Source organism: Clinocottus analis, unplaced genomic scaffold, assembly GCF_023055335.1.
Source record: "Clinocottus analis isolate CAN_PGR_092001 unplaced genomic scaffold, fCliAna1.0.p SCAF_13, whole genome shotgun sequence".
Classification (NCBI taxonomy): Eukaryota; Metazoa; Chordata; class Actinopteri; order Perciformes; family Cottidae; genus Clinocottus; species Clinocottus analis.
Genome location: NW_027175854.1, coordinates 16,009,535 through 16,037,444, shown reverse-complemented (window position 1 = coordinate 16,037,444; position 27,910 = coordinate 16,009,535). Strand labels below are relative to the sequence as shown.

The following is a 27,910-nucleotide window of genomic DNA, read 5'->3' as shown; positions in this document are numbered from 1 at the left end:
GTAAAATAGCCACAAATTATGGAACAACGCTAACAGGAATGTAAGAATAAAACTAAAAATACATATATTTTGTTTCTTTTTTTTCTTCTTCATATCAAATTAATTATCTGGTTCCATTGATGAGAATTCAGGATGGAAATATATAAACATTATGCTACCTATACCTTTTCAGTCTTTCTTCTTTGTATATTAGATTTTAGCTTTACTTATTGTATTATAATTAACAAAATAAAACACACACTACTACCCCTACAACCACTACTACTACTACTACTACTACTACTACAACTACTACTTAGACTCATTGTGATGGGTTGAAGTAATTTCTTTACTACTTCTAATTCTACTACTAATACTACTACTATTACTACTACTACTACTACTACTACAACTACTACTTAGACTCATTGTGATGGGTTGAAGTAATTTCTTTACTACTTTTCTACTACTAATTCTACTACTAATACTACTACTATTCCTAGTTCTACCACAACAACTACTACTACTGCTTCTTCTACTACTACTTCTACTACTACTGCTTCTACTACTACTACTACTACTACTACTCCTCAGACTCTTTGTGATGGTTGGAGTAATTTCTTTACATCTCTGTGTTGAGTAATCTCAAGTTGTTGTTGTCAGGGCGAGATGCAGCTTTGTTGTGTTTAAAGATGGCGTCTACATTTCTAAAGGCAGTCAAGAACTATTCATGCTATTCATTCACCCATTCATTCATGTATAGTGGCTTTGAGAAGGCATAGCTATAGCTGCACACAATACATACTTACATACATACATAATCTGCGATATGTTCCACTGCTGAACTGTCCACACCTGTGCTTGTTATGGTCCACACCCACACACACACACACACACACACACACACACACACACACATTATTCTGTCAGTCTCAGCCCCTTCGTTTAGCAGTCTGCAAGTCCCGTTAAATGATTAGTAAGCCCACAAGTGAATATATGCAAATCCTCTTCCACTCCATCGGCTTAGTGAGCAGCAAGGTTTAAACACACCTCGCTAAAGTCCCTGTCACACACACACACACACACACACACACACACACAACAACAACAACAACACGCTAAGGTATTCAGCGAGGTGAGCAGGTGTATTCCGAGAGCGACTTCGGCAAAACAATCCAAGCGTTCTCCTGGTGGAAGCCGGGATCGTCGCACTGAAGACGTCCGTGGACTCACACACTCCGGCCCGAACACGTCGGCTGGCCTCATTCTCAAAGAGCGCACGTACACGTTCAGTCACACCCAGAATATGTCTGAGCCTCCTGTCTTCTGAGACTTGGTCCATCCGATAGAATTCTGCATGTAAGGTCCAACCAATCAAAAAAAGAAGAAGAAAAAAAAGAAGAAGAAGAAGAAAAAAGCCCAAATATTCTATTAAGTGCAAATCCTCTCTGCTGGTGGAGCTTGTGGAGTCAGATTAGGACTAGACAAACACTGCCAAGCAGTCATGCCCACACCGGGACCACTGCCAACAAGAAGCCCCGTGTCACTGTGTGTGTGTGCGTGTTTTTTTGTGTGTTGTTTTTGCACGGGCTGCACAGAACCCCAATGTGAGCATTAGCAGGCAGGGGGATGAACACACTAAAGCTCTGATACGTGCCGCTCGGTGCAACGGGGAGACTGTGTGAGGGATCCGGCGGGCTGCAGCTGCAACGCGCCGCCTTCCGTGTTTCCGTGTGAATGTGCTCACACGTGCACGCATGTCTGTCCCCGTCTCCTTATCCCTCTGCGTCTATACACCATGACAACGCATTGGTGCACACGCACACCTGTGGACTTGTGCAGAAGCATACAATGCGCATTGCTATTTTCCTTCTTTTTAAAAAAAAACAACAACACTCAAATCCATTTAAATAGTCCTCCCTCTGAAGCTGACTTGTTAGCGCGTTCACTGTGGGGTCTGTGTTTACTTAGTAATGGTAGCTCTGTAGGTCCTCTGTGTACCGCGAGCGCAGACAGCTGCGATGTTTTAGACAGAACAGACAGATTTTTATCGCTTACCCTAAGGCTGCTCATTAGGATTCAGCACACCTTTTCCCAAATATCCCTCCATCACTTTTTCCATCGCAGCCTTTTCCCCCCAACCCTCCTCTGTAGCTGTCGTACACATTGGAAGAGAATGCTGCGAGCAAAGGGTTGAACTATTGGTCAGCCATCATAACAATGTCTGTGTGAGCTGCATACACAGCAATGCACAAGCAGTGCAGTCGCACGGCAATGTGCTTTTTTTGGGTGTTTTTTTTGCTGTTTTTCAACTCACACAGAATGTGAATGTTACGCTGCCAGAACTGGAACTGAATATTTTCGATGGAAAATATATATTTTACCGGCAAGCGATTTAAAATGGCGGCTTTTAAATATGAAGGTAGATTTGTGTCTTTATCGCACGCAATTCTTTTTTTTAAAAATGTAGCTCACCGTAAGCTAACGCTACAAAGATGTCAACACAGCAGCCCTCCATGTCGCTCTTAAAAAAAAAAAAAAGAGACTTCACGGGACGAACAACATGAAAATAAAGGGAAGTGGTGCTACATTTAAAATACTTTAGACAAAACAGAGTAATGTGACGTCAACTTTCCTCAGTGTCCGCCTCACCGTAACCTCCCGTTAGCTGTTAGCTTAGCGTGCCGAGAGCTCAGTCGAAACCCACCAATAGAAACTCCTCGTTCATTCAGGGGCGTATGCCCCGCCCACTACGTCCAAACTCACGTCGTAGCTCGGGTCATTCAGTGAGCGATTCAGGGAGCCAACGTGACGCCTGAATGACTGAGAAGGTCTTTTGTCCCCGCAGCAGTTTGATTTTTTAATGAACAGTTTGGGTTTTCAGATTGAAATGTTGCATTTTTCTATGTCGGTTATGTGTGTCGTTGTCTTATTTCATATGTCATTTCCTGGTGTTTGTTCTTGTAATGTGTTTTTTTGTCTGCTGTGCACTTTGAACCTTGTCTGTTATGGTGACAAATGAGTTTCCCCACTGGAGATTAATAAAGTCTTCTATCCATCGATCTTGGTTTTGAGCGCGTAGGTTTATATTTCGAGAGGAAAAGTTATTTAATTGTAGCCAGAATTTGTAGTTCCAAACGAGAAATTTGCTCTTAAAACAATTTTTTGTTTGCGTAATTAAGACACAAACCTACCTTTACAATTAAATGAATAACCGCTCGACAGCCAAAGCCAATGCTGAGCAGCCACAAAGCCAGATATTGTCCTCCAGTAATGTAGAAATAGACAGAAATAGCGGTAAAAAGAGAATACATATACCCAAACCGATGTTTAGTCTTCGTCAAACGGAGCTTGCTCTGATCGTGTTTTGCCCCCTAGTGGATAAAAATGAATTAATGCGGCTTAAAAATAATTGTGTTACACTCCTGGTAATGTTATTAAAACACACAGTGTCATAACAAGTGTGAAGAGCATATTTAGTCTCAGTCACGTATACATTTTCATACACAGGCTCAGAACACTATACTCGGATAGATAACACATCCTGAAACATTAATTGCTAATGTTTCCTGCATCCGTTTTTGTAAGTAGGCACTTTTGTGTGCATGCACTCCCACGATTGTGTGTGTGTCTGTGTGTGTCGACGTTGTGGTCCCGGGCTAATTAAGCAATTCCACAGTGGGAGCAGCGAGGTTTACGGTCATGGAACAAGGGGCTCTCCTGGAGCAGTTGGAAAGCCCACTTTCATAATTACTCTGTTATTATCTGCGCAGCAACTCAACGTCCTCCCAGACCGACACGAGCACGAGAAGCACACACGCGCACGCTCACACACACACACACACACTCTGAAGCATGTTATGCCTAGACCTTGTATACAAACACCCACATCCAACTGCATATGCGAGTTCCCGCTTCCATGCACACGCTGTGCCCACTCACATTTTATGAAATTGTCCTTTTTTTTTCTTCATTGCTTTTCTTCTGTACTTGGAGTAGGAGGAAACTCTGTGTACTGAGGATCTTGCGGCGCATTCTCCGGTGAAAGACGCATTGAGGCTGTCATAATCTATTGAATTCAGTGATACCGTCGAGATGTACAGATGCCTATTCAGCTCCGTCGATGTCGGCGCGCAGTTATGTGTGTAGGTGGTTGTAGTTTATCAGCGCCAGCGCCATTTATCTCCAAACAATGATTTTTTCATTGGATTTGAAGGCCGAGAGAGCGCGCCAGCCCACTTATTAGATTCTTTATTCAAATACAGATCCAAAAACCTGTTGTCTCCCTGCGTGTATTTGTGCATGCGTGTGTGTGTGTGTGTTTGTGCGCATGTGCTTGCATGCTTGATTGCACATGTGACTTGAACAAACGCCAACACTGGTGGCCCTGTCTGTTTGTCCCATGCAGACATTCTGTGAGTGTGTGCCCAGCTCCTCCCAGCTCAAACATCGCTGGTCAGACTCAGAAACTGCCAGGGAGACTCCTGCCAAGGTAAGGCCCTGTCTCCATCACTGAGCACCGTGCACGTGGACACGCAGGCATGCACACACACACACGCACACACACACACACACCAACATGTGCTCATGTGTCCTGGGTTACATCAGAAGGACGTCATTAGTGATAGCGTAATTAGAGTGTAATTAATGTGTCAACCTGATTTTCTTTTCATAAATTATAATGCGTTATCGTGTTTTATTCAGAGCGACTTATTCACTATTTGTTACCCACTCTATGGGAAATCACAGGCAAGGTCTAGAAGTAGCAATTATCGTCATTATCAATTAATCTGATTATCAAGTTCTTAATTAATTGTATGGTCTCTAATGACAGAAAGTGGTGAGAAGATAGTCAGAGTCTCTCGTCTCCCGGAGTCCAAGGTGACATCGTCACATGGCTGACAGTCAAAAACCCAAATATATTCAACTGAATATCAAAGTAGACTAAGAAACCTGGAACTTAAGAACAGTATAGTCGATTAGTTTATGTCTTTAATCAATGTTTCGACTAATTGGATGTGCTTTTCCTGAAACAGCTGATGCTGCAGGTTCCAGTTAGCGTTGAACCGGATACAAGCCGCTGATTCAATCTAATAATAAGCCGTGTCCTTTGTCCAAAATCAGTGTATTGTTTCATGTATATCCTCTCGGTCCTCCTGTATGTATATAAATATATAACTATATGTGTGTATATATATATATATATATATATATATATATATATATATATATATATATATATATATATATATATATATATATATATATTTATATAAATCCCAACACCGTGCTAATGAAAACTGCGTTCTTATCTCGTGAGTTTCTTACCTGCGGATGGTATTAAGTGTCATTGATGATGATTTTCCTCGCAATCTGCCTCCTCCCTGCTCGGGTGATGGCAGAGCGAAGGGTTATTGCACATTACGCGGCGGCAACACAAAGTTCTAGACGGGATTAGACCCCGCAGATTCCCTTTTAACTCGGCGGAGTCATCGTGGGAAGATTTCACGGCAGAACGTTTGGAGGCAGCTGCCGGATGCGTTGGATACCGATGCCGATGGGGAAGTGTTTTTCAAACTGCGGGTGAATGAAATAAAAGTGGGAGCGATAAATATACTTATTTTTTCGGGGGGAGGGGAGGGGGAGGAGTTTTTGCATCAGGCATGCATATATAATATAGCATGTGAGCCAATGTGTTCTAGTTGGGTTGCAGCAAGTTGAAATTCTCCATTTCTATACATCTGCATATACATATAGTTGTGTGTGTGTGTGTGTGTGTATTTGAAGGGGAGAAAGCCAGTGTGTGTGTGTGTGAGAGAGAGAGAGACTAACACTCCAGTTTGTTTCCCTCTTATCTAATGAGCAGACAAAGCCATCTCATTCGCCAATGCTCCGGTGTGGGTGGACGACATCCTTTTACTTTCGTACAGAATGATTCTCTGTCATTCTCTGAGTCTCCTGTTTCAATCCATCCATCAGAAGAATCCCCCCCCCCCCCCCGCCGCCTCCCCAGTTGTCCTAAAAAATCCCACGTGGTGGCACGAGTAGAGACGCGAGAGGATCTGAAAGTCAGCCGGTAATTACAGAGTGGGCTCCGGCTGCGAGAACGAGACACCCGTCTGCAAACAAAAAAAGAAAAAGATAACAGTGTTTGGAGGCTGCACGCGCACCACTCATTGTGTGAGTGTCATTATTAGCCCGCTGCAGGTCTTCAGCTGAGTTGACAGGTTTTTTTTTTTTTATTCCGTTGGGACATTAAACAGGTAGTTTTTATTAACTGTGTTTAAAAAAAAAAAAAAAAAAAAAAGAAAAGGCAGAAGCAAAAGCTCCCTTTGTCGTCGTCATGCTGACTCATTCCCTCTGTCCTCGTGTCAGCCCGACCTCTAAATAAGTGGAACTGTACAAAGCGTGTCCATTCACGCGTCCCGTGAACTGTGTTTCAGCTCCTGCGCTGCCGAGGCGCTCGATTGTTCCTTCATTTTCTGGCTGTATTACAGGTTCGAATGTGTTCCTTAAACTCAGAAGCGGCTTCAAACCTTCGTGGCTTAACGTCTGAGGACCGTTATGTGCCCGTTGCAGTGTATCCGAAGAAGGTTTTTTTTTTTTATTACATGCCCGGCTGCTCGAGGTATATTCCCCGCGTGCGTCTCACTGTCAGCGCAACGGGGTCACCGCAAACCTTCTCTCTGTTAAGTCAACAATCAGTATGCTGGCAATGAATATTTAGCTCAGTGCCAATGATGGTTTCCACTGATGTCCCGGCCCGCTGGCGGTGTAGAGCTCAGTGAAACTGTTCTAATGTTACACTGCGGCCATTACATCGGACATTATGCACAGCACAGACACCCTGCTGCCACGTACACACACACACACACACAGAGACACACACACATTGCCGAGACCTCGTCACAATCACTCAGCTGCACCTGCACTCAAACACACAGACCAAAAAAAACCCACTGTTTGACTTGCAAAAGAGAGATTTCATCACGCCGTCACGGTCTGCATCTTAAGTTAGAGCAAGGAGACCAAAGAAGAAGAACAAGAAAAAAAGAATAATGTTACGTGCGGCAATACTTCCCTGGAGCTGTTTGCTGTGATGATGTATTTGGGTGGAAGGAGAAAAAAAAACAAGAAAAAGTGGGAAATTTCTGACAAAGTAATCCTTTTATTTTTCATGTGCAGTATGTGCATGTTCTTGCCTGTCTGTTACGAGTATTTGTCAGAAAAAGGGTGCGTGGAAATAGTGTGTGTGTGTGCGCGTGTGTGTCGGTGTGTGTGTACGCAGTTTCCAACCCATTCGGACAAGCAGAGCCTCGGGCCGGTCTGCGGTGACAGTGCTGATAGGTCAGCGGCGTTCAGGAAACAGCCGTAACAGAAGTTGGCCCCTGCAGAAAAAAACAATAATGCATCCATTTAATTTAATTCAATGTACTCAGTAGATTCTACCACGTTCACTTTTATATTACAGGAAAAAATTATCGATAAATGCGCTGAAAGGAGTCATTTTCCAATTACCTCCTGAAAAATTACTTTGTTTCTCTCCCTGGAATAAAATTCTTCTTAGGTTTTAGCGTAGCTTTGTAAAACAGCTTGTCTTCTCAAAATTCCAGGTAATTTCATTTTTTGCTGTGCAAATAATCTACTAAATACATATAATGTGTCACACGAGTCCACGTATGCTTGTTGTTTTTGTTTTGTGTTTTTTTTTTCTCTTCAAAAATCAGAGCTAAAATCATTTTTCTTCGCCCTCTCTCTCCTGTGAATCATAGACAGACACATGCGATTTTGCAGCAGGCCGAGCAGCATTCGCTCCCCGGCTCCGGGCCCCATATGTGTCCGCCCATGTGAGTTGAGAATGAAGCCAGGGGGGTTGCAAATGGGACCCACGTGAGAACCAGCACCCTCAGGCTCCACATGAACCCCCCTTTGTGTGCATGTGCATCGGCTCATGGAGTAAGGAGGGCAACAATTGAGGCCTCACATATAACCCTCCTTTTTTTTTCTTGCACCATCGTGCAAGGGCTAATATTTGGGAGCTCATCTGGTCCCCGCACAGCGTAAACCCATATTTCACAAGGACAAGTTGCAGGGGGGGAAGTTACAACTTTTTCTTTTTTTTTATGGATCAGACTATTTCCTGGACAACACGATTGATTTTCTTCACATTGAGGAAACCATAAACCTCCCCTCGTAAAGCAGACCATTAGCAGTCTATTAATGTGTGCTTCACTGTGCTTGTGCAGCCAATTTACATATTAATGAGCTTGCACTCACTCACACTTTCACATACAAACAGACAACAAACACACTCACACACGCACACACCTGCCCACATATTCTCAAAGAGAACATCCTCCAGTGCAGAGAATGGAAATAAAATCAGTAAGAGATCACTTGCTGATTCATTTGAAGGAAGATATGAGGTATTTTTAATCATGCATCCTGCTCTTTCCTACCTTTTGCTTGTTCTCTGGACCTGAGTGGGAAAATGGACCATAAAAAAGCCATCACACAGGCCTTTATAGTCCAGTTAATGGAGACCACGTCACCGGCAGAGGTCTGTCTTTGTCCTCTGAGAGGATTCTACTTTCTGCTCATTCATTTAAATTCTATCGGCTGGGATTGGAGTCTTTTTTAAAATTTTATTTTACTTTCTCTTCCTGGCTGCTGTTGTTTCTGGATTTTTATTATTTTCCTTCCTGTCTCTGAAATGGAGATGTAGAACATCTGTGCGTTGACCGGAGGTGTCCTCCACCGCACCGCTGTTATACTTTAATGACATACAGGGAGTTTCACGGAGTTTTTAAATTCCCGAGACGACTGGCAGTTGTTATGTTGCCACATAAATCCTTCACAACTACATCCTCGCAAATTGGAATATGTTTATATTGCTGAGTACTGAGCATCTGGCATTCAACATATCCCCGGTGATGGATGAGCGTCATTTCTTTTCTCATTTTTTCTTTCCTTCTAACTTCTAAATTTTCCAGCAACAGTGATTCTAACACCACCTTTTTCTCTTCCTTCCTCCCTTCCTCACCCTCCTTTTCCCTTCCTCCTTCTCTCTTCCCCTCCTCCTTACAGAGGATGAGCTGCAGCTATCTGCTTTGCACTATCCTGCTCTTCGTGGCCGTGTTGCTGGCCGTCACCGTAACCGGCACCATCCTTTTTATGAATCACTACCAGGCCCCGCCCATGTCCGACGGCCTGCCCCACATCACCACCAATCAGGACGAAGCCAACGCCCTGGTGACCGTCGAGAGAGGCGACGGCTCCCGCATCAACATCTTCATCGACCCCAACTGTCCCGACTACAACAGTAACTTTTTGCGCCTGGAGGGCGTGCAGACGTCCCTGCTCCACTCGCTCACTGACCACGACTCCGACCTGAAGTCGGTGAAAGGCCAGGACCGGGCTCTGCTCGTCAGCCTGGCGGAGGAGGTGGCCAAGCTGTCGGCCCACGCGGGGCAACTGAAAATGGACTATGAGTCTTTACGCAGGGGGCAAGGCAGCCTGGGGCAAGACCTCAACACACTGCAGACGGAGCAGGGGCGCCTCATACAGGTGAGACACGCCCACGCAAACATACACCAATAGAAATGCAGAGAACATGCATATAAAAGATGATGTAGATCTGACGTATTTAACCTTTTAAGCACAAAGGGCAAGAAGCGCCAAAGTGCCTAATTAATGTTTAAACGTTTCCTTAATGATCTCAAAACCTCATTGTTGTTTAACTTCATTTAAAGTGCTACAATACCACAACCCCGTGTGAGAAGATACACATCGTGTAACCGTTAAGTTTAAGTACTTACGTCAACTCCGTCGTCTCTACGTCAGCTCCGTTAGCATGCCGCGGCGGTCGTAAGGTTTCGCTAAATCCCAAATGAGTACCCATTATTGTGCGTTCACTCCAAAACAGTTGCGTGTTTTTTTGCAACGCTTTTTCTCCTGACTTTACTCGCTCGACTTTATTTGGTTGATTTGCTTTTTCGCAGTCATTCGCGGTGGAAACGGGGCACGTTACCCCAAGTCACCAGCACGTAGCCTCCCTAGCTAACCTAAACTGACCCGGTCACGTTCCTGTAAAACAGTTTTCATTTCCGCTATCGACCATGGCACATTAACAACTATTTCTGCGTTATACTTGTTGTAGAAATACCACAAACGTCGGAACATCAAACACTCTCGTGTTTGGGTTCATGACATCATCCGTGGCCGCGCTCAGCTCGGTGAATTTCACCGACTCCTCCAGGAACTGCGTCTGGATGACGGCCGCTTCCAGCGCTGCCATTCACCATTGAAATGACCACTAGTTCTGCTTCATACTAGTTGAGGAAGTCCCACATACGTCTGTGCATTGACTTAACATGTAATCTGCTCGCATACATATTTTCACAAATAAATTGACTACTTGACCCCCGTTGGGGTCTACTGTTTTTAAAAGGTACATATAGGGCTGTAATGGTGATCATTGAATACATTAAAGTATTCATAGTATCCTTCTCGTTACATATAAAGTAGTGTATTGTCATACTAAATGTCTGCTGTGATCACAAATATACAAGGGTTTGACATCCCATGCATGCACATGGACACGAGTGGTGCTCATTTGGTTTCTAGTGGTTTAGATGCTGGAAAAAAGATGGCTGCAAGAGTTTGCAGCCATCTTTTTCCCCATAACTAGATTTAAGATGAAATACTGCATCATATTTATGTGTTTCATTTTTTGTTGTTGTAATGATTGAACATAAACATGATTGGTTGAGCAGTAAAAACAGATGAACTGAATCCAGTGTACTCAAGTAATGGCTGTAAGTACTGTACAGAGACGTGGATTATTATCTAAAAGAGGCCTATCAATATGTATTGATTATGAAACCACCTTAAAATGTGTGACAGCTCATTGGACTTGAACTCGGTCTGATTTAGCCCCTTCCTTTTCCTGACTGCGAAAATTCAAACATCATCATTCACGAAGCCGGTGCCGACTCGACCGTGTTCATTTCTCTTTGCATTTTACCAACCCAACAGCGACTAGAATGAAGTGCTCACGTTCCTGCTGAGTAGAGCGCGTTCAGTCTGGTGTTTGAAGATGAGGTCACAGGGGAAGAAACGTCCATCAAGATTCAAGAAACGGAATAACTCGGACATTAATTCAATAAGATAACATAATGCGTCCCTCGACGTGTAAGGCAGCCTTCCACATTGCATGAAAACATAATTAGACCCCCTTTAGTTTCGCACTGTCGACATTGATTTATTGACGATGCATTTCCTGGATGCGTGTGCGTGGAACGTCTTCACACCGCGCGCTCTTTTAATTTTTGGCCCATCAGGCTCTTTTTCTCGATTCTGAAGTAAATAGATTTCATAGCTGTCAGCCAAACAGCTCAAACAACAAAACGTCTTCCTGACAGTGTTTTCTCTTTCGCTCATGGTTCGACATTATTTTGAAATCACTCAAAAAACTGAGGCGGATCGGTTTGCAAGGCCTCGCTGGGCTCAAACCTCTCGAACACAAACGTCGTCTGGTATTTTCACCCGAGCGATTGTGCTTTTGTTATTTTCATTGTGTTGCTTTTGTCTTTGTGTAGCTTCATGCTGCTCAATGACGTTATCGAAACTAAGTTTGTCTTACTGAAGGTAGGCGTGTCTTCCTGGAGGTAGGCGTGTCCTATTGAAGGTAGGCGTGTCTGATTAAATATAGGCATGTCTTACTGAAGGTGGGTGTGTCTTATTGAAGGTGGGCGTGTCTTATTAAATATAGGCATGTCTTACTGAAGGTGGGTGTGTCTTAACGGTTCGGGTGTATTTCATCCGATATAATGTACTTGATAAAATATACTTCTCATCAAAATATATTAAAACACAACTCTTCTTTTATTTTACCCTATAGAACTTCTCATAAGACAAGCCTATCTTTAATAAGACACGTCTATCTTCAATAAGACACGCCCACCTTCAACCACACACATCTTCCTTCAATAAGACACGCCCACCTTCAATAAGACACGTCTACCTTCAATAAGACACACCTCCCTCCAATAAGACACGTCCACCTTCAATAAGACACGCCTACCTTCAATAAGACACACCTACCTTCAATAAGACACACCTACCTTTTAATAAGACATGCCTACCTTCAATAAGACACGCCTACCTTCAATAAGACACACCTTCCTTCAATAAGACACACCCACCTTCAGTAAGACATGCCTATAAGGTGTGTCTTATTGAAGGTGGGTGTGTCTTGTTGGAGGTGGGCGTGTCTTATTGAAGGTGGGTGTGTCTTCATGAAGGTGGGTGTATCTTATTGAAGGTGGGCGTGTCTTATTGAAGGTGGGTGTGTCTTATTGAAGGAAGGTGTGTTTTATTGAAGGTGGGCGTGTCTTATTGAAAGTAGACGTGTCTCTCTGCTCCAATCCCTGTTTTGTTCAACAGGCACATATTTTATGAATCATTATTTATATTTTTAATCATGTTTTATTGAGGATTCCCTAATTTTTCACCCCATTTTGAGCCTTTCTTAGGGTCCTCTCATGATATCTGTTTTATGAGAAGTTCTACAGGGTAAAATAAAAGGAGAGTATCGATCAATTTGCCTTATATTGTTGTATTTGAATATATTTTGATGAGAAGATTTCATCAGGTACATTTTATCGGGTAAAATACACCCGTCTTTAGTGATGGCGTTACTATTCGTCACGTGAGTGTTCTAGGGTTAAAAACCCCGGGTGCTGATTGTTCATCCGCTGGAGGCTCGTCCCCATCGCTGTCAATGCGGTGTCGGTGGCATGGCGCGGTGAGCACGGGGCTAAGTGGAGGTGCTGCACGGCGGCCCTGGACACTCCAGGTGATTGATTTCCTCTTCGGAGGCGAGGCATGCGGTGCGCACATCCGCTGTTTTTTTTTTTTCCTTTCGAGGGCCTGACACGACGGTGTGACTGCGTGATCTACGAGCCACTTGTGGCCCCCGGACTTCTGATTTATACGACGACACAGAGCCGACTGTGCCGGCGTTAGTAATGGCACCGAGGCCCCTCCCCGAAGAAGCCTTGTCACGCCGCCGTAAGGCCGAGAAACCCCTCTCACATGACCCACTGAGGATTTAAACAGGAGGGATCCAACCGCGGAGCGATGTGTTTTAAGTTTTCACCGTGAGCGTCACGCTGCTTGAAATTTTAAAAAAGGGATTTGCATTGGCGTGAACAACATCGATGGGACCGGCGACTGCACAGGAAGGCGGCGATACATTTAACTGATAGTTCGACCGCGGAGCATTTGACAAGTTGCAGCGTGCCGCGAGTGTTTGCTCGCAGTCAAAACTTATAACACCGGGAGTGTATCTCCTCCTCCTCCTCGTCCTGCTCCTCCTCCTCTAGTTACCTCCTGAATATTCCCGGGCCCGGGAATTGAGCCCTGGGGAGCGCTTTGCGGGCTTAATCTCCTCATACATTGCACCGTGATTTCTAGATACAACCTGAACAGACATAGGACCAAAAAAATCCCAGATGTTTTGTTTTCCCTCTGAATCAGCGTTACATAGTGCCTTCATCAGCGCCGCCTCTGCGCTATTATTTTGTCATGAGCCTGATTGAATATTGTCAGTCAATCTATTTACATTTAGAAAGTAATTAGCAGAATTACCACACACACACACACACACACATACAGAGACAGTCATCCTGACACCTCTCTGTAGTTACCACCTGTGGATGACTAATGAAGCGAACAATCGCCTTCCGCCACTTAACAAAGCCGCTCCCTGACACGCGCCCTGCCTCGCTTGACAGTCGCATGTCAAAGTCTAAAAATAGACTGACGCGTGTGTTGTTTGTTCGTTTGTCAGAGTACAAGTACAAACTTTTGGCAGGGGTATGAATTACATTTTTAAAAAGGCAGCCGTGCATAATGCGGGTGACCTTTCACCCCTCCAGCAGAAGTCCAACAGACGTCACGTGTGCGTGACATAATCATCCGACTTGACATTCACTTCTTGCACAATGTCTGACTGCTAAAAAAAGAAACACAGAGAGGCTGCGAGGTTCTGCGAGGGAGAGCATGACTTACTGATTTCCTTGAACCCACGGGTCGCAGTTTAAACTGGATTTTTTTTTTGTGCCCGTGGAATAATAATGGGTTTGACTAGCGACGCCTGCCACAACCTCTGGTGCGCGTCCAGGGGCCGACCTCCGCCGCCGCGGAAGAGGAAAAAACGCCTCAAGGTGTTCGCTCGGGCGGACACGCCGTCCTTTGAGGACTTGGAAAAAGTAGGAAATTCAGTGCGTGTTGCAGCAATGCAGCCCGGGAGGTGCTACCAATACACTTGAATCCCACTCAGTAATAGTGGATGAGGATTAAAAAAAAAAGGCACATGCAATGTGGAAACTAAAATTCAATTAAGCAAATTGGAGCTTCAAAGTGAAATCTCCAATTATGGAAATTACAGAAAATACATATTGAAGCCATTTGCTTACAACGCGAACAATACCCTTTGGAGAGTTCTTGTGATTCAGTGCAATGTGAATTACTGGAATTAGTTTTTTTGTGAAATATATGACGGTATTATGGAAAAGCAAAATAAGCTGTGTATGAATCTAATGCAGTTTGAAGGGAGTGTCGCTCAAGAGTAACGCGCTGTGTGGCGCAGAAACATTAGAGGGTCACATTATTAATAAATGATGATTTAATTGTACATCTGGACTCTTTTGCCCCACTCAACCCCCGACATTAAACTACACACGGACGGTATCAAAGACCAGAGGCTCTTTATGTGATACGCACCCGATTTGCTACGAAAACATTCCCTTTATGCGGTGGAGTTCTGTCAGTCATCGGGGGAAATGTTTTATTCATGGATCGTATGCTTCAGAAGCCTCGTATATGTCTGGGATTCGTGTTTAGTCAGAAGAATACAGTAAGTGAGGTTGTGCTGCAGATCAAGTATGTGCTCATGTTCAATTAACATCTGGAAGCAAGAGATGGGAAGAGATGGGAGGCAACACTCGGACACAGGAGGTCAGGTTCACGGTCAGGATTTCTGATGATGATATGGACTTCATTAATGTTTATGTTCTTTAACTCTCTGGATTTGGCAGAATTCATTTTGGAGATGCAGGGCTGAGAGTTATGAATTCAAACAATATTTTCAGGATTGACCAATGAATTGTGAGAAACAAAAACAATAATATATATATATATATATATATATATATATATATATATATATATATATATATATATATATATAAAAGAATCTATATATTGAAAAATATATATTTCAAAAAATTAAATATATATATGAATTGTGAAATTGTGAGAAACAAAAACAATAATATATACAAAATTATATATATATAAACAAATACATATATATGTATTAATATATATATATATATATATATGTTATATACATACTTCATATTTATATTATGTATATGCATACATAATGTATTCATATATATATATATATATATATATATATATATATATATATATATATATATATATTTATATGTATAAAATTATATATATATATAATAAAATATATAAAACATATTCTATGCGAGAGCTCCGCCCACTTCCCTCTCAGCTCCAGTGGACTGCACAGCCGCTGTCTGTGAGGTGAATGTTGCTGTGAGGCCGCCTCCTCCATCTCGGCCTTATGCAACCAGCTGATGACAGGAACAGCTTTTGTCGTGTGCTTTATAAGGATTCAATCATGTTGAATTCACTGAGGGGTAAACTCATCGCGCTGACGTTAAAACCAAACCGGACTCGAGCTGGACTGACGAGCACAGAGCGTGGCTTTGATTGCAGGTGCACCACATGTCACAAAACCAAAACAAAGACTGACCGTGTGAGCCAATGGGAAGGCTGCTAACGAGCGCTAACGAGCGCTAACTACAGCCCGATGCTAATTGAGGCGTCGGCCCAGGCTCGACTCATCGACCGCAGACGCTCCCCCTGCTTGTGTTTCAACAATCGCAGCAACAAAAAACACACACGAGGCAAACTCATCGATCACGTCGCGTTAACCTTTAAAAAAAAACGTTGCGCCGCCACACATGTGCAGAAACAAAAAGGCATAACCCAGATTTTTTGGGTGTGTTTTATGCATCCCGCCTCCAGCTGATGGGCGCGGTGGGTCATCTCTGTGTAGTACGCATGCATGTGGTTTCCTCTGTACCATGTGGGCACCTAAATGTGCTGTTGTTGTTTATGAGTGTGTGTGGGTTAAAGCCCCGGCGCCCGTGTAATGTGATTGCTGTGCAGCTCTCTGTGCCTCAGAGGTACGTTGCATAGTTATTGAGGCCAGAGAAAGGCCACGGGGGTTTCTGATAATGCAGTTTTAACGCCCGAATATAGCTGCACAGACACACCTTAGATAGGATGCTCTGAACCCCTTTATAAATGACTTTCAACACTGTTCAAGTGTGTTTGTGAGTGTGTGTGTGTGTGTGTGATAAAGTGGAGGGAACAGTGAAGGGAAGGTAGCGAGAGAGACGAGATGTGAGAGCTAGAACATTTCGCATGCCAGCAAAAAGTAAAGTGTGTGTGTGTGTGTGTGTGTGTGTGTACACCAACACCTGGCTGTGCATCGGGTGTGTGTTGGCCAACTAGGGCAATATGTGAGAACGACCTTTTTTCCTCTCGGCAATGAGCAGCCCGTAAAGGGCTGCGGGTAAGGAGTGCGACCACAGTAGATCAGAGAGGTTGTCCGGCTCTCCGCGAGGCCGAGCACACGCATTCATCACCCGGCTTCCCACAGGGCACTTTGTGTTTCGCAGCAGTCACCGGGGGGTGCGATGTGAGACGGCGGTACCATGTGGCGCCGCTGCTACACTTTGCACTCTGGTGTTCCTGGAGATCCGATGAGGACGACGCTGCGGCACCGGCGGTTTAACACTGTATGTGTTCGCCCGTTCACTGCGGGTTAAATCTGCCATACGCAGACTGTGCACATCGACTTCGCCCCATCTTCAAAGTCAAATTGTCGTCTCAAGGCAAAGTGCTGTGAAGGCTGTTGTGTTTACTGATGCGCCGACATCTTGAGTCGGCTGTGGGAAGAAAAAAAAAAGCGCCGCGTCTCCCGGAGCTATTAACATGGAATCAAATCCAGGAAACTTATATTCTGCGCAGGCCGAATCAAGAGGGAGTTGTTGTTTTTTTTTTACTGTTAAATTCCCTCTCGCGGTTGCATTGCGATGCTGATGCGATGGTGATGTAACTCTGACAAAATCAGAAGCAAAAGCGTTTCGGGCTCGTCGCTTATCTTAAAAGTCGTAATAATCCGTGAGCTTTTTTTCCCCCGTTCCGGTTTTGATTTGCAGACACCTGTGCGTACCGGTGATAACGCTCCAGACGTTTCTTAACAATGCGGCGAGTCCCCAGACCGATGCTCCAAATGACCCGGAGGGGGCGAGAAAACGCACCTGGTGCGGCGAGCCCTGTGAGGAAGACAACCGAGGAAGACGAGCCACTCGCGTGCGTTTCCTCTCTTTCGTCCAGCCGTGATGAAAACGCCCATGTACGTCTCCTTTACGGCGCTTTACTCGCACACGATTCCTCTTGCGTTTGTGACGTCAAATATGCTCGCGCCTTGTTTCCTGGGACTCTAACGCTGTTCAAATCCAGCGTGGGAACGATGGAATACGGTTTTAATGGCGATAGTATTGCAAATCGGGTTTGACATGATTGGAATATTACCTGTGAGGAAGTTGTACACGTCTTTTGGAGTGTTGTAAATAGTCAGAAGCAATAGGAGGTTCATGCAGCTTGTAGCGCCATGTGTAATCCTATTATTAATACGTGTAATGTGTATATATTTATGTGTGTGTCTGTGTTTTGCAGCTGCTGTCAGACAGTCAGATCAACATGGTGAAGGTAGTGAACTCTGTGAGTGACGCTCTTAACGCCATGCAGAAGGAGAACGTGGGCCTGAAGGCGCGCGTCAAGGCCGACCTGCAGAGGGCGCCGGCGAGAGGGGCCCGCTTCAAGGGCTGCGCCAACGGTAAGAGGAACCGGGATGCCATCGTGTCTTTCTATGTTTCTGATTCTCCCCGCGTCCCTCTGCCCCTCCGTGTCCATCATTCATACGTCGCCGCCCACCTACGTGTTCGACCTCCTTCCCTGTTTGATCCACCTCGCCTCGGTATTCCAGTGCCGTCTGTCGTCCGTCTTACCGCACAGGCGTTCAACTCAACACCTCCCGGTGAGATGGGTGTGTTTCCCCGGGCTGCATCTCATCCACATTATCCAGCGGCCTTGGAAGAGATGTGGATTTTCTTACTTTTGTTCTACTGTACACGAGAAAGGACTTGCATGTCCACTGGGCTGCGTCGCTGAGAGGCAGAGAAAAGGCCCCGAGGCTTTTAACCAGGCGCAGTACACCCCGATGGCGTTTCCCCCTCTGTTGCATTTCTCTTGCAAAAGGTATAGCCGAGGTGCACGGAGCGAGCACCGCTCATGTTTAGCACACGGCATACAATAGCACAGCGAGAGAGAGAGAGAGAGAGAGCAGCGCGGGGAATATATATCTCATGAATCTGCAGACATGAGGGCAAAGGACTTTTTTATTTTTTCCCGCTGAGCAACTGAAGTGCTTCAAATGACTCATCGGGTGATTTATTAATTAATAGGTTATCTTACAGACAGTTTGGGCCTGTGACATCATCATCATCATCATCATCATCTTCTATCAGCGGAAATCTCTAGCAGTTTGAAAGTTCATCTAAAAGCTTGAATGTGACTTTACTCCAAACGTTTGAAATGTCAGAGGACTTTCTTGTTGCATACAAGATGTCCAAAATCAAGATTACATTTTTCAGCTTTCGAGGCATATTTTCACATTACACCTTCGTCTTATGGCAATGGCGCCTCGTTATATAGACAGCTGAGATGTACAACACATGGGTATCTATCATATGCAAGTGACTATAAAAAGTGAATTTAAGAAACGATATCAAATTGAGAAAATGACCCCCGGCTCCAGAGGGTTGAACGACAATCAATTCACATTTTGAGGTGATGTCAAACTTCATGTTTGAACTGTATGTGGACAGCAATGCATACTTGTATCTTAATACGTCCAGCTAAGAGCTAATTAAGACCAAACAAACTATTAAACCCAACACTTGGATTTTTAGGATATCGATTTAGCTCCAATTTCGGTCATTGAGCATTTAAAATGCATTTAAAAATCTCCTTAAGCAATATAAACTTCTCAAATACACCTACTGGGTAATCAGAAAAGGCATAAAAACAGTCCTGTGATGGATGTCTCAGAGAGCGATGGACTCGTCTGGTGCTTTCACATCCTTCATGCCTTCCAGACGCGTCTTGGTTGAACTCGATTATCTGAAGTAAACAGTTACTTAAAAGATACCAGAATCCAGAGCGGCGCTCCATGTGAAGATGTTGGCAGAACGTCGTCTCACAACATCATCCAGTCCGTGTATTCGCTGCGAGAACGAACTGTCAATGTGAAGCAACAGGAACACAAAGTTTCGTCACCAACAACCTCACAAGCGAGAACACGTCTAATGAGGTGACGCGTTGCATCGCATTTGATTCGACGCGTTGCTGTTTTTCAGTATGTCGAATAGAGAAATGTCCGGTGCAGTGAGCATGACCCGGGATGATGAGGATGAGGATGAGGATGATGTATCAGCTGTCTGACGCGCCGAACTCAGCAGTCGGGACAAGGTTGTAATGACGATTACATCAGTTGTGTTGCTGCCGTCGGAGTGTGTTGTCATCGTTTCAAGAGCGGTGCAGCTCACTCAGCGCCTCATTAGAATTATTATTGTACACATCTGAGGACTTTCCAGCAAATTATTACGGGAAAGAAGTGTGTTCTAAAAACAAATGCATATTTTAAAAGCCTTTTTTTCTTCTTCTTCCCAGTTTTAGTCTTGAAGTTTTTAAATAAAATTTAAAAAATGTGCATAAATTATCCGTCTGTTTTGGAGGATTACTGAAACACGCAGACACTTTTCCACACAAAGCCGACTCGGCAGCGGCACGCTGGACTTGGGGTTTGCTTTTCTTAGAGGTATCGGGAGGATGAATGTCATATTTTCTCTTGTCTATCATTTGAAGTGAGATTTCTCGAGAGTTTCCTGCATTTCTGAACGTCGTCCACGAGGGAAGACGCCAAACAGAGAGAACCCTCACAGCATAAATACCTCACCTGACACCTGTCCTGGGCTCCCTGAAGGCACGAGGGGAGCAAATAGCATCCTAATATGAAGCAAAAACAGCTATTATTAGTCGCGGTGTCTTTGTAAACTATCACTAATCTGCTTTGACGATACCAAACGGTTTCAAGGACTCCTTCCTCTGTTTTTTTTTTGCTTGTAATTAATCCCCGCCGCATGTTTCATGGACTAGAAAAGTCCGCCGAGTGCTTCACGTCGCCCTATTTCAAAACACAGATATCCTAAAGCGGCGTGAATGTCGGGAGCAAAGCTGCGCAGCATCCGCAGCGATGGACCGAGCGTCAGCACCACGGAGAACCGCCTGGCATGTTCTCTGCTGGAGGCTCGCGGGACGCAGGATTCTCCGAAAGCACTTTTAGATGCAGTGCATCCAACGCGTGCACAATATTGTCCTTGAAGTGTTCTCCTGCACATGCGTTGAGTCCACCACATCCATCCCTCTTGAAACGTAGCGCCGTGCAGGTCTCCAGCAGCAACCAGTGGAGACACAGCCTTGACCTTTCTTTAAGGACATCGACACTGAACTAGAAAACAGCTATAAAAAAATATCACAGGCACATCAGAGCTGTTTAAAATGTACAAACATATATCATCTTTATGTGTCTTTATTATGCAATACATCCTGGTTGGTACTGTTATGGCGTCCCTGTGCGGGATAGCGCACTATATAGCTGTAGCTCTTATACATTAATATAGTTTTATGATGGGAATTCAGACTGGTGTGTACAAGTATCAGGTACCGACCATCTAATACACAACCTGGTTTTACTAAGGTACAATAGGTGAAACACTGAAACTCTCTGCACACACACTCAGCACATGTTTCAAAATGGTATATCTCCTTCTTCACGGCTGTGTGCATACATGGGGGGCACATCCGCACATATCTTCATATCATAAAACCTGTCGGTCCCACTGTGCCGGTGGATATTTGAAGTATTCATCTCTGTGCTGTTTGCATTGGATTCCCATAAGAGCATATTAGATTTTCAAAGTTGTACGAATCCAAACCTGACAGCAGCCGAGCCCCTCTCCGCTCCGACGGCAGCAGGGTTTCTGAAGTTGTTTTTTTTTTTTCTTCGAAAACCACTGCAAGAGTCCTACTTTTCTTACCTGGGCCACTGATTTACAAGCGAAAGCCCAGTTCTGTTATTGTCACTGTTGCTGCCGCGTTAATTATTCAGCTTCATGAGTAGAGGGCATTTTCAAAATGAAAGGGAGAAAGACAAAGCATACATAAAAAGGTTAGATGTGGGCCATTGTGCATGGTTGGAAAACGACTACAGTGGCTGCCACAGATGAGCAGCGGTAGCAGGAGATGCCGGTGCGGGGTGCATTTAAATGAGTTCAGTTCCTGCTGTTCAGCGCCTGTGATGTCAGAGCGACTTACTTTGAAGGGTTTATGCAACTCGGGGAGTTTGTCGCCAAGCAGATGAGATTCACGACAGATACTCTCCGAGCATGACAAGGGTTGGCGGGATAATTTGGCATTGGAGAACCACGCGATAGGTCAAAATGTCAACGCCCCCGGAGCAAAAATAGACTTCAGAAATATGTTTCATATCAGCCTCGTATCACGCTTTGCAGGGAAACACAATGTGTGATACGGCTGCTTGGCTTTAGGCAAAGAAACGTATTGTTTAAGGCAATAAAAAGATCATTATTAAATGGTTTATTCGATGAGGGGACAGTGCACATTAATAAAAACACTTCTGTAAATGAGTTAGCCAAGAGGCTATTTTTCATCTGGAGTCCCGAGAGGAGAGAAAAACAAACCTACAAAACAGAAATAGGAATAAATATACCATGTTATAACATGTTGACCCTGTTAGAAACAATGTGAAATGTGAGAATATTAAAACACCGAGCATCCTGTTTAGGAGACAATGTCAAGTACCGACAAGACAACAAATTGTTTGTGTTAAAACAATAACGTAACAACGCCACGTAGCGACACAAGGCATGAACTTTGGTAAACGAATCCCATGCTGCAGCGCACAACCACCCAAACTAGGAATATCTACTGGCCATCAACATATTTTTATAATAGTCAACAAATCCTACAGTTTGGTCCCGCGAACACGTCTGAAGCCCGTTGTACTGTCGCGTGTTCCTGCGTGTCGCAGACCTCCATTGTTGTGCGAATACTCGTGAAACACAGCGGTGAGCCGCACCTCTCGCCGCCTGACATTTTGCTTTATTGCCGACAGGAGCACTCTCCCGAGTCGATCCCACATCCGGCTGCTCGAACCGTTCAACGGCGTACCGGATAAATCCACAGCTGGAAATAGATGGAAAAATACTCTCCTGCTTGAGTCACAACTGCTACAAAACGACTGTGTTCGGCAGATTTTCAGAAAGTACTGCGAGACAGACGCATCGCCGTACGTCTTTTCATTGGATTTGTTGACAGGGAGAATAATATTGTCACACGGCGTTCAAGGACTGGACCCAAATGCAGAGGCAACAGGGTCAAAAAGTACATTGATTAAACAAGAGAAGGCTTCAAAAGACTAGATCTGAAGAAGAAGGTTGGCAAGCTTACGGGGAACAGACGGGGGAACACAGAGGAACGAACGGGTAACACACAAGTAACACACGAGTAACACACAGGTAACACACCGTACAGTCCCACACTGGGGCCGGAGACAAACAGGGTTTCAATACACCGGGTTAGGGGCCGGTGATTGGACACAGCAGGGAACAATCAGGGCCGATCACGGGGACAGGAAGTGCAGGGAACACAGAGGACACGCGAGGCAAGGACTACAAAATAAAACAGGAAACAGTCAAACTTACGTCACGACACATATCGAACACATCTGGACCAGAAGGCAGCGGGACGAGTGGCCGCACGAGGACGTGACACATCGTGCCGGTTGGACGGCTATAAGCTATAAGCTATAAGCTATAAGCTATAAGCTATAAGCTACGTGAAACACATGGGCACACAATGGAAGACAATGGAAGACCCCACATGTGTTCATCTGTGTTTGCAAAGAGTAAACCTGGAGTATCAGTGGAGGTTTCTGGGAAGAAAAAGAGGAAAAAACTCTGCCGTAATGGATCATTAAAACTGAAAAACTTTGAACTCTCTCGTTCCAGCGGGCCACACTCTTAAATAACGATGACAGTCTTTTTTTTCACCTCGTAATGTTGCGTGGAACCCGGGCGGCGTTCGGTTTCCTGTAATGAAGAGGAGAAGAACTGGGGAAATGTTAGCATTTATGTGCGGTGATGATGAAAGCCGCAGCGCAGCAGTCGAGGCGTAACGCCGAGGATCTGAGGCGCTTCGGGGAGACCAAACACTCGCCGCCGCGTCGTGTGGCAGTGACGACTAATACAACAACGCAAAAAAGAGAAATCTTGTCTGGCTTTTTCCATAAGAAGAAGTCTCCCTCGGTTGTTTTTTCAAAACTTGGGGGTTTGACCCCGCGAGGGCCGGCATGCGTAATCTATGACATCATCCCTCCTGGGGAATATACTTTGTCTCCCTGGTGTAAAAACCGACGCTGTGTCTTCTCCTCTGCACTCTCCTTCTCTCAACTCTCCTTTTTTTCCCCCCGTCTGTCTCCTCTTCCCTCTCTTGGTATGCCGGCGTCGCTCAGATCCATACGTCTCACTGAGCCTCGCTTCATCCTGCTCGCTGCTCCTTGTGTTATCTCAAATCTCTCCGTCTGTGTGCGATATATCTCGGCGTCTTCTCCGTGGCGTCGCGTCCACGTTCCGCCTCTTTCTGCCTTCATTTCATTCTTTTTTTCACTGAGACTCTGTTGTCCCACTTTGTCATCGATCACCCATCTCGCCAAATAGCTTTTCTCGCGTGTCCATCCTCTCATCCTCTCATTCTCTCCATCCTCTCATCCTTTCCATCCTCTCTATTGTCTCATCCCCTCATCCTCTCATCCTCTCCATCCTCTCATCCTCTCCATCGTCTCCATCGTCTCATCCTCTCCATCCTCTCCATCGTGTCCATTCTCTCATCCTATCCATCGTCTCCATCCTCTCATCCTCTCCATTGTCTCATCCTCTCATCCTCTCCATCCTCTCTTCCTCTCATCCTTTCCATCCTCTCTATTGTCTCATCCCTTCATCCTCTCATCCTCTCCATCCTCTCATCCTCTCATTCTCTCCATCCTCTCATCCTCTCATCCTCTCATCCTCTCATCCTCTCCATCCTCTCATCCTCTCATCCTTTCCATCCTCTCTATTGTCTCATCCCCTCATCCTCTCATCCTCTCCATCCTCTCATCCTGTCATCCTCTCCATCCTCTCATCCTCTCATCCTTTCCATCCTCTCTATTGTCTCATCCCCTCATCCTCTCATCCTCTCCATCCTCTCTTCCTCTCCATCATCTCCATCCTCTCCTTTCCATCTTCTCTCACCTCTCCATCCTCTCTCCTCTCCATCCTCTCCCTGGTCTCAATCATCTCCCTTCTCTTCATCCTCTCTCTTCTCTCCATCCTCTCCCTCCTCTTCATCCTCTCTCTCCTCTTCATCCTCTCCCTTCTCTCCATTCTCTCTCTTCTCTTCATCCTCTCTCTTCTCTCCATCCTCTCCCTCCTCTTCATCCTCTCTCTTCTCTCCATCCTCTCCCTCCTCTTCATCCTCTCTCTTCTCTTCATCCTCTCCCCCCTCATTGCTCGTTCTCTCCTCTTCAAGAGCAGGTGGAGTTTCCATACATCTTTTTTTTTTTCTCTTGAAAACCGTGGAAAAAGCCAACACTTTGAGCTTCCATTTTGAAAAATGTGTTACCTCCATGCCTCTCTCTCTCTCTCTCTCTCTCTCTGTGGCAGTAGTCAGAGGACAAAGTGTGACAAGTCCGATCTCTCGTGTTCCTCATTTCCTGATTACACCCCTCCCGCCGGCCATATTGGATCTAATTCATGTCGCGTGTCCCGCTCCTCTCACCTCTCCGCAGGCTCGCGTCCCCGTGACTGCGGTGATCTGTACGCCGCCGGTCAGAGAGAGGACGGCATCTACTCGGTGTTTCCTGTCCACTCCCCCGCGGGCTTCCAGGTCTACTGCGACATGACCACAGACGGAGGAGGCTGGACGGTGAGTCAGAGGGGAAACGCACACATGTTACAGTGGACACACACACACGCACACACACACACACACGGGCTCAGAAGCTGGATATGTAGAAAATAAATCACTCGCTGGGGTTTTAATCAGCATTGAAACAAAGGTATGTTTTTACAAATCTGCTATTAATACAAATTATTCACTGAGTGTGAGTCTTTCAAACTGCATCACCGGTTCACACAACACAACATATGCAGTGTTTGTTTTTCTTTCCTCTTTGCGAGGCGCCCGATGTGATTATACTTGTAACGCCTTAGGAATCTCATCCATCAATCCCAAAAGGTCTCATCAAAGTTTCATCACGACGAGGAAGATCTTCAGCGCCGGCTTCACCTGGACCCGTTTGAAAGCGGCCCGTTTCATTCTCATGCGTTGTTGTTGTTGTTGTTTGTTTTAGAAAACAGGGGACAAATGAGTCAGATCTTAAGCGGAAGGAAACAATGAAGAGAGAAGGAGCGAGACAAAGAAAGCCATTAAGGAAACGCGGCGAAAGCAAAGTGCGTCCGATGAAACGCCGGGCGTATCGTTCGGACGAGAAAACGGCGCCATCACGAGAGCTTTTAGTCACTAGAAGCTCTCGTGATGGCGCCGTTTACTATATGGGTAACACACAGGTAACACACAGGTGACACACAGTCAACACACATGTAACACGCTATACCTTCGTGCGATCACGGTCGGAGCTTACACCAAAATTTAGCGTGAGCTCTTACCGCGATCGCATCACGAAAAGTAGTGAAAATCGAGCGCGCGCTCGTAGCGGAGACGTGACAGCCGGCTCGCGTGAAGACGGCTTCCATTTCGGTCGTCGCTGAGCCTCAAACGCCATCAGGAGCCGCACTCGGACCCCTTTATGTTTCTGGTTTTTCTCGCCTTCTCGTCTTCGCGCAATGATATTTTCGAGCGGATTTGGGATTCTTAAAGAGGTGACGCGGGAGAAGAAGAAGAAAAAGCTCCTTAAGAGTTTCTTTAAGTTGTTTTCTTTCCCTTGATCAAACATCTGTCAGTTGTCTTGGCCTTGCTACAGTAAACATCGCTGCTTTAAGAGAGACAGTATACTAAAGAAGCTGCGTCTGTTGGGAATGACAGACAGCGAGGTGAACAAACATTGACACTGAGCTGTTTGAAGTTATATTTGGAAGTGTGGTTTGGATGTGTTTTACTGCGCACAAACACACACACACACACACACGCCAGCCTACTGGTTAGAGCCCTTTATTTCCCTTTGTTCTGAAGCATACTGTAGCAGTCCTCTGGGAAAGAAGAGCGCTTCTTAATAGACAACTAAAGCCTTGTAACACTTAAACAGTTTGAAATTTCATCGCCACGAACCCATCACCACTCAAAATGTTGCAGTTAGTTTTGTTCACTGTGTGTGAGGCGTGCGTTGAGGCCGGCTGTGTGTTTCTGTTCATACGCATTCAGGGCTGTTTGATTGAAGAGATGTGTACAATGAACTGCTCTAGAAATGATTTCTGCTCCTTTCACATCATGCAAAGTGATGCGAGCTGCGTGGGGGAGAGAAGAAAAACACCAAAAAACGCATTTAGTTATAAAAGTCCAATCGCCTGTCTTCTTCTTCTTCCAGCTTGTTGACGTCGCTTTCATGGATATTATAAAGCTACTTAAGATGGACGTCTTGATGCTTTCTCCCCTTGAACGTGTGAATATGTTATCGGGGTGTAAAACTGTCTCCGCGTTGCTCGACACGGATAGTTTCCGGCAATATCCGGTTGCAAACGCGTGCGCGTGTCTCTGTCTGTTCCTCCTCATCTGCTGCTGCTTTCACTCAAATGAATGTCCAGTCTAATAACTTATACTGAGAAGGAGCTTAGATCCGCTAAATATACTCCTGTGACACGCACAGCACGTGTCAAACGACAACCCACGACTCCAAAAGCCCGTGACGGGGGGAGAGGAGGGGGGGGGGGGGGGTTGCGCGTGTGTGTCCGCTCGTGAACCGGTGACGAAACTGTGCGAGATCGGCGAGGTCGTCAAATAAAACCAGACTGTCAGACTGACAGAGTGCTTAGCGCAGCGCGATGGAGGAGGCACGCTGTCAGCGGGGAAACGCTCTTGCGTGTGTGTGTGTGTGTGTGTGTGTGTGTGTGCGCCAAACTGTGTGCGTCAGGAGCAGCGTGTGAGTGCGGGTCACGCTCATAAGTAGGTGTTACGCAGCGGCTCTTTGCGCCATTGTTCCAAAAAAAAGCTGGGATTTGAAGTGATGCTGCTGCGGTTCAGCCGAGCAGCTGAGCTGATTGCGATCACGCGCTCGAGCCTCATTAAGAGATGAGCGCGGCGCGAGACAACGGGGGCAGGTAGGGAGACGGGACGCCGCGGTGCGTTCAGGGGGCTTACCGCCGGTCTGACGGCTGAGCTTAAATAAGGGATGAGCCGCGCGCGCCGCCGCCTCGTTAGCACACTTTGACGCAACGCGGCGGCGTCGCAGGCAGACAGGAGACGCGCTGGGGGGTTACCGAGATGAAGGAGGAGAGGAGAGAGAGAGAGAGAGAGAGAGAGAGAGAGAGAGAGAGAGAGAGAGAGAGACATCCCAATCTGACGTGGAGAGAGAGACAGAGACAGAGAGAGGAAGGGAGACATACAGGAACAAATA

General features: G+C 45.4%; 1 protein-coding gene across 3 annotated transcripts in view; it reads left to right on the top strand.

The window, feature by feature from the left end:
* Window positions 1–27,910, top strand: part of fibcd1b (fibrinogen C domain containing 1b) — a 98,684-nt gene that overhangs the window by 24,373 nt on the left and 46,401 nt on the right. Inside the window, exons 1-5 of one of the 3 annotated variants that reach the window (XM_068574001.1) lie at window positions 2,288–2,401; window positions 4,388–4,471; window positions 9,169–9,546; window positions 17,839–17,998; window positions 25,130–25,266. In XM_068574001.1, the coding sequence (XP_068430102.1) occupies window positions 2,396–2,401; window positions 4,388–4,471; window positions 9,169–9,546; window positions 17,839–17,998; window positions 25,130–25,266 (765 nt within the window). In that variant the 5' untranslated portion in view covers window positions 2,288–2,395. Of the gene's footprint in view, window positions 1–2,287; window positions 2,402–4,387; window positions 4,472–9,066; window positions 9,547–17,838; window positions 17,999–25,129; window positions 25,267–27,910 lie in introns of those variants that run through there. The other 2 variants (XM_068573999.1, XM_068574000.1) reach the window with 2 other exon arrangements.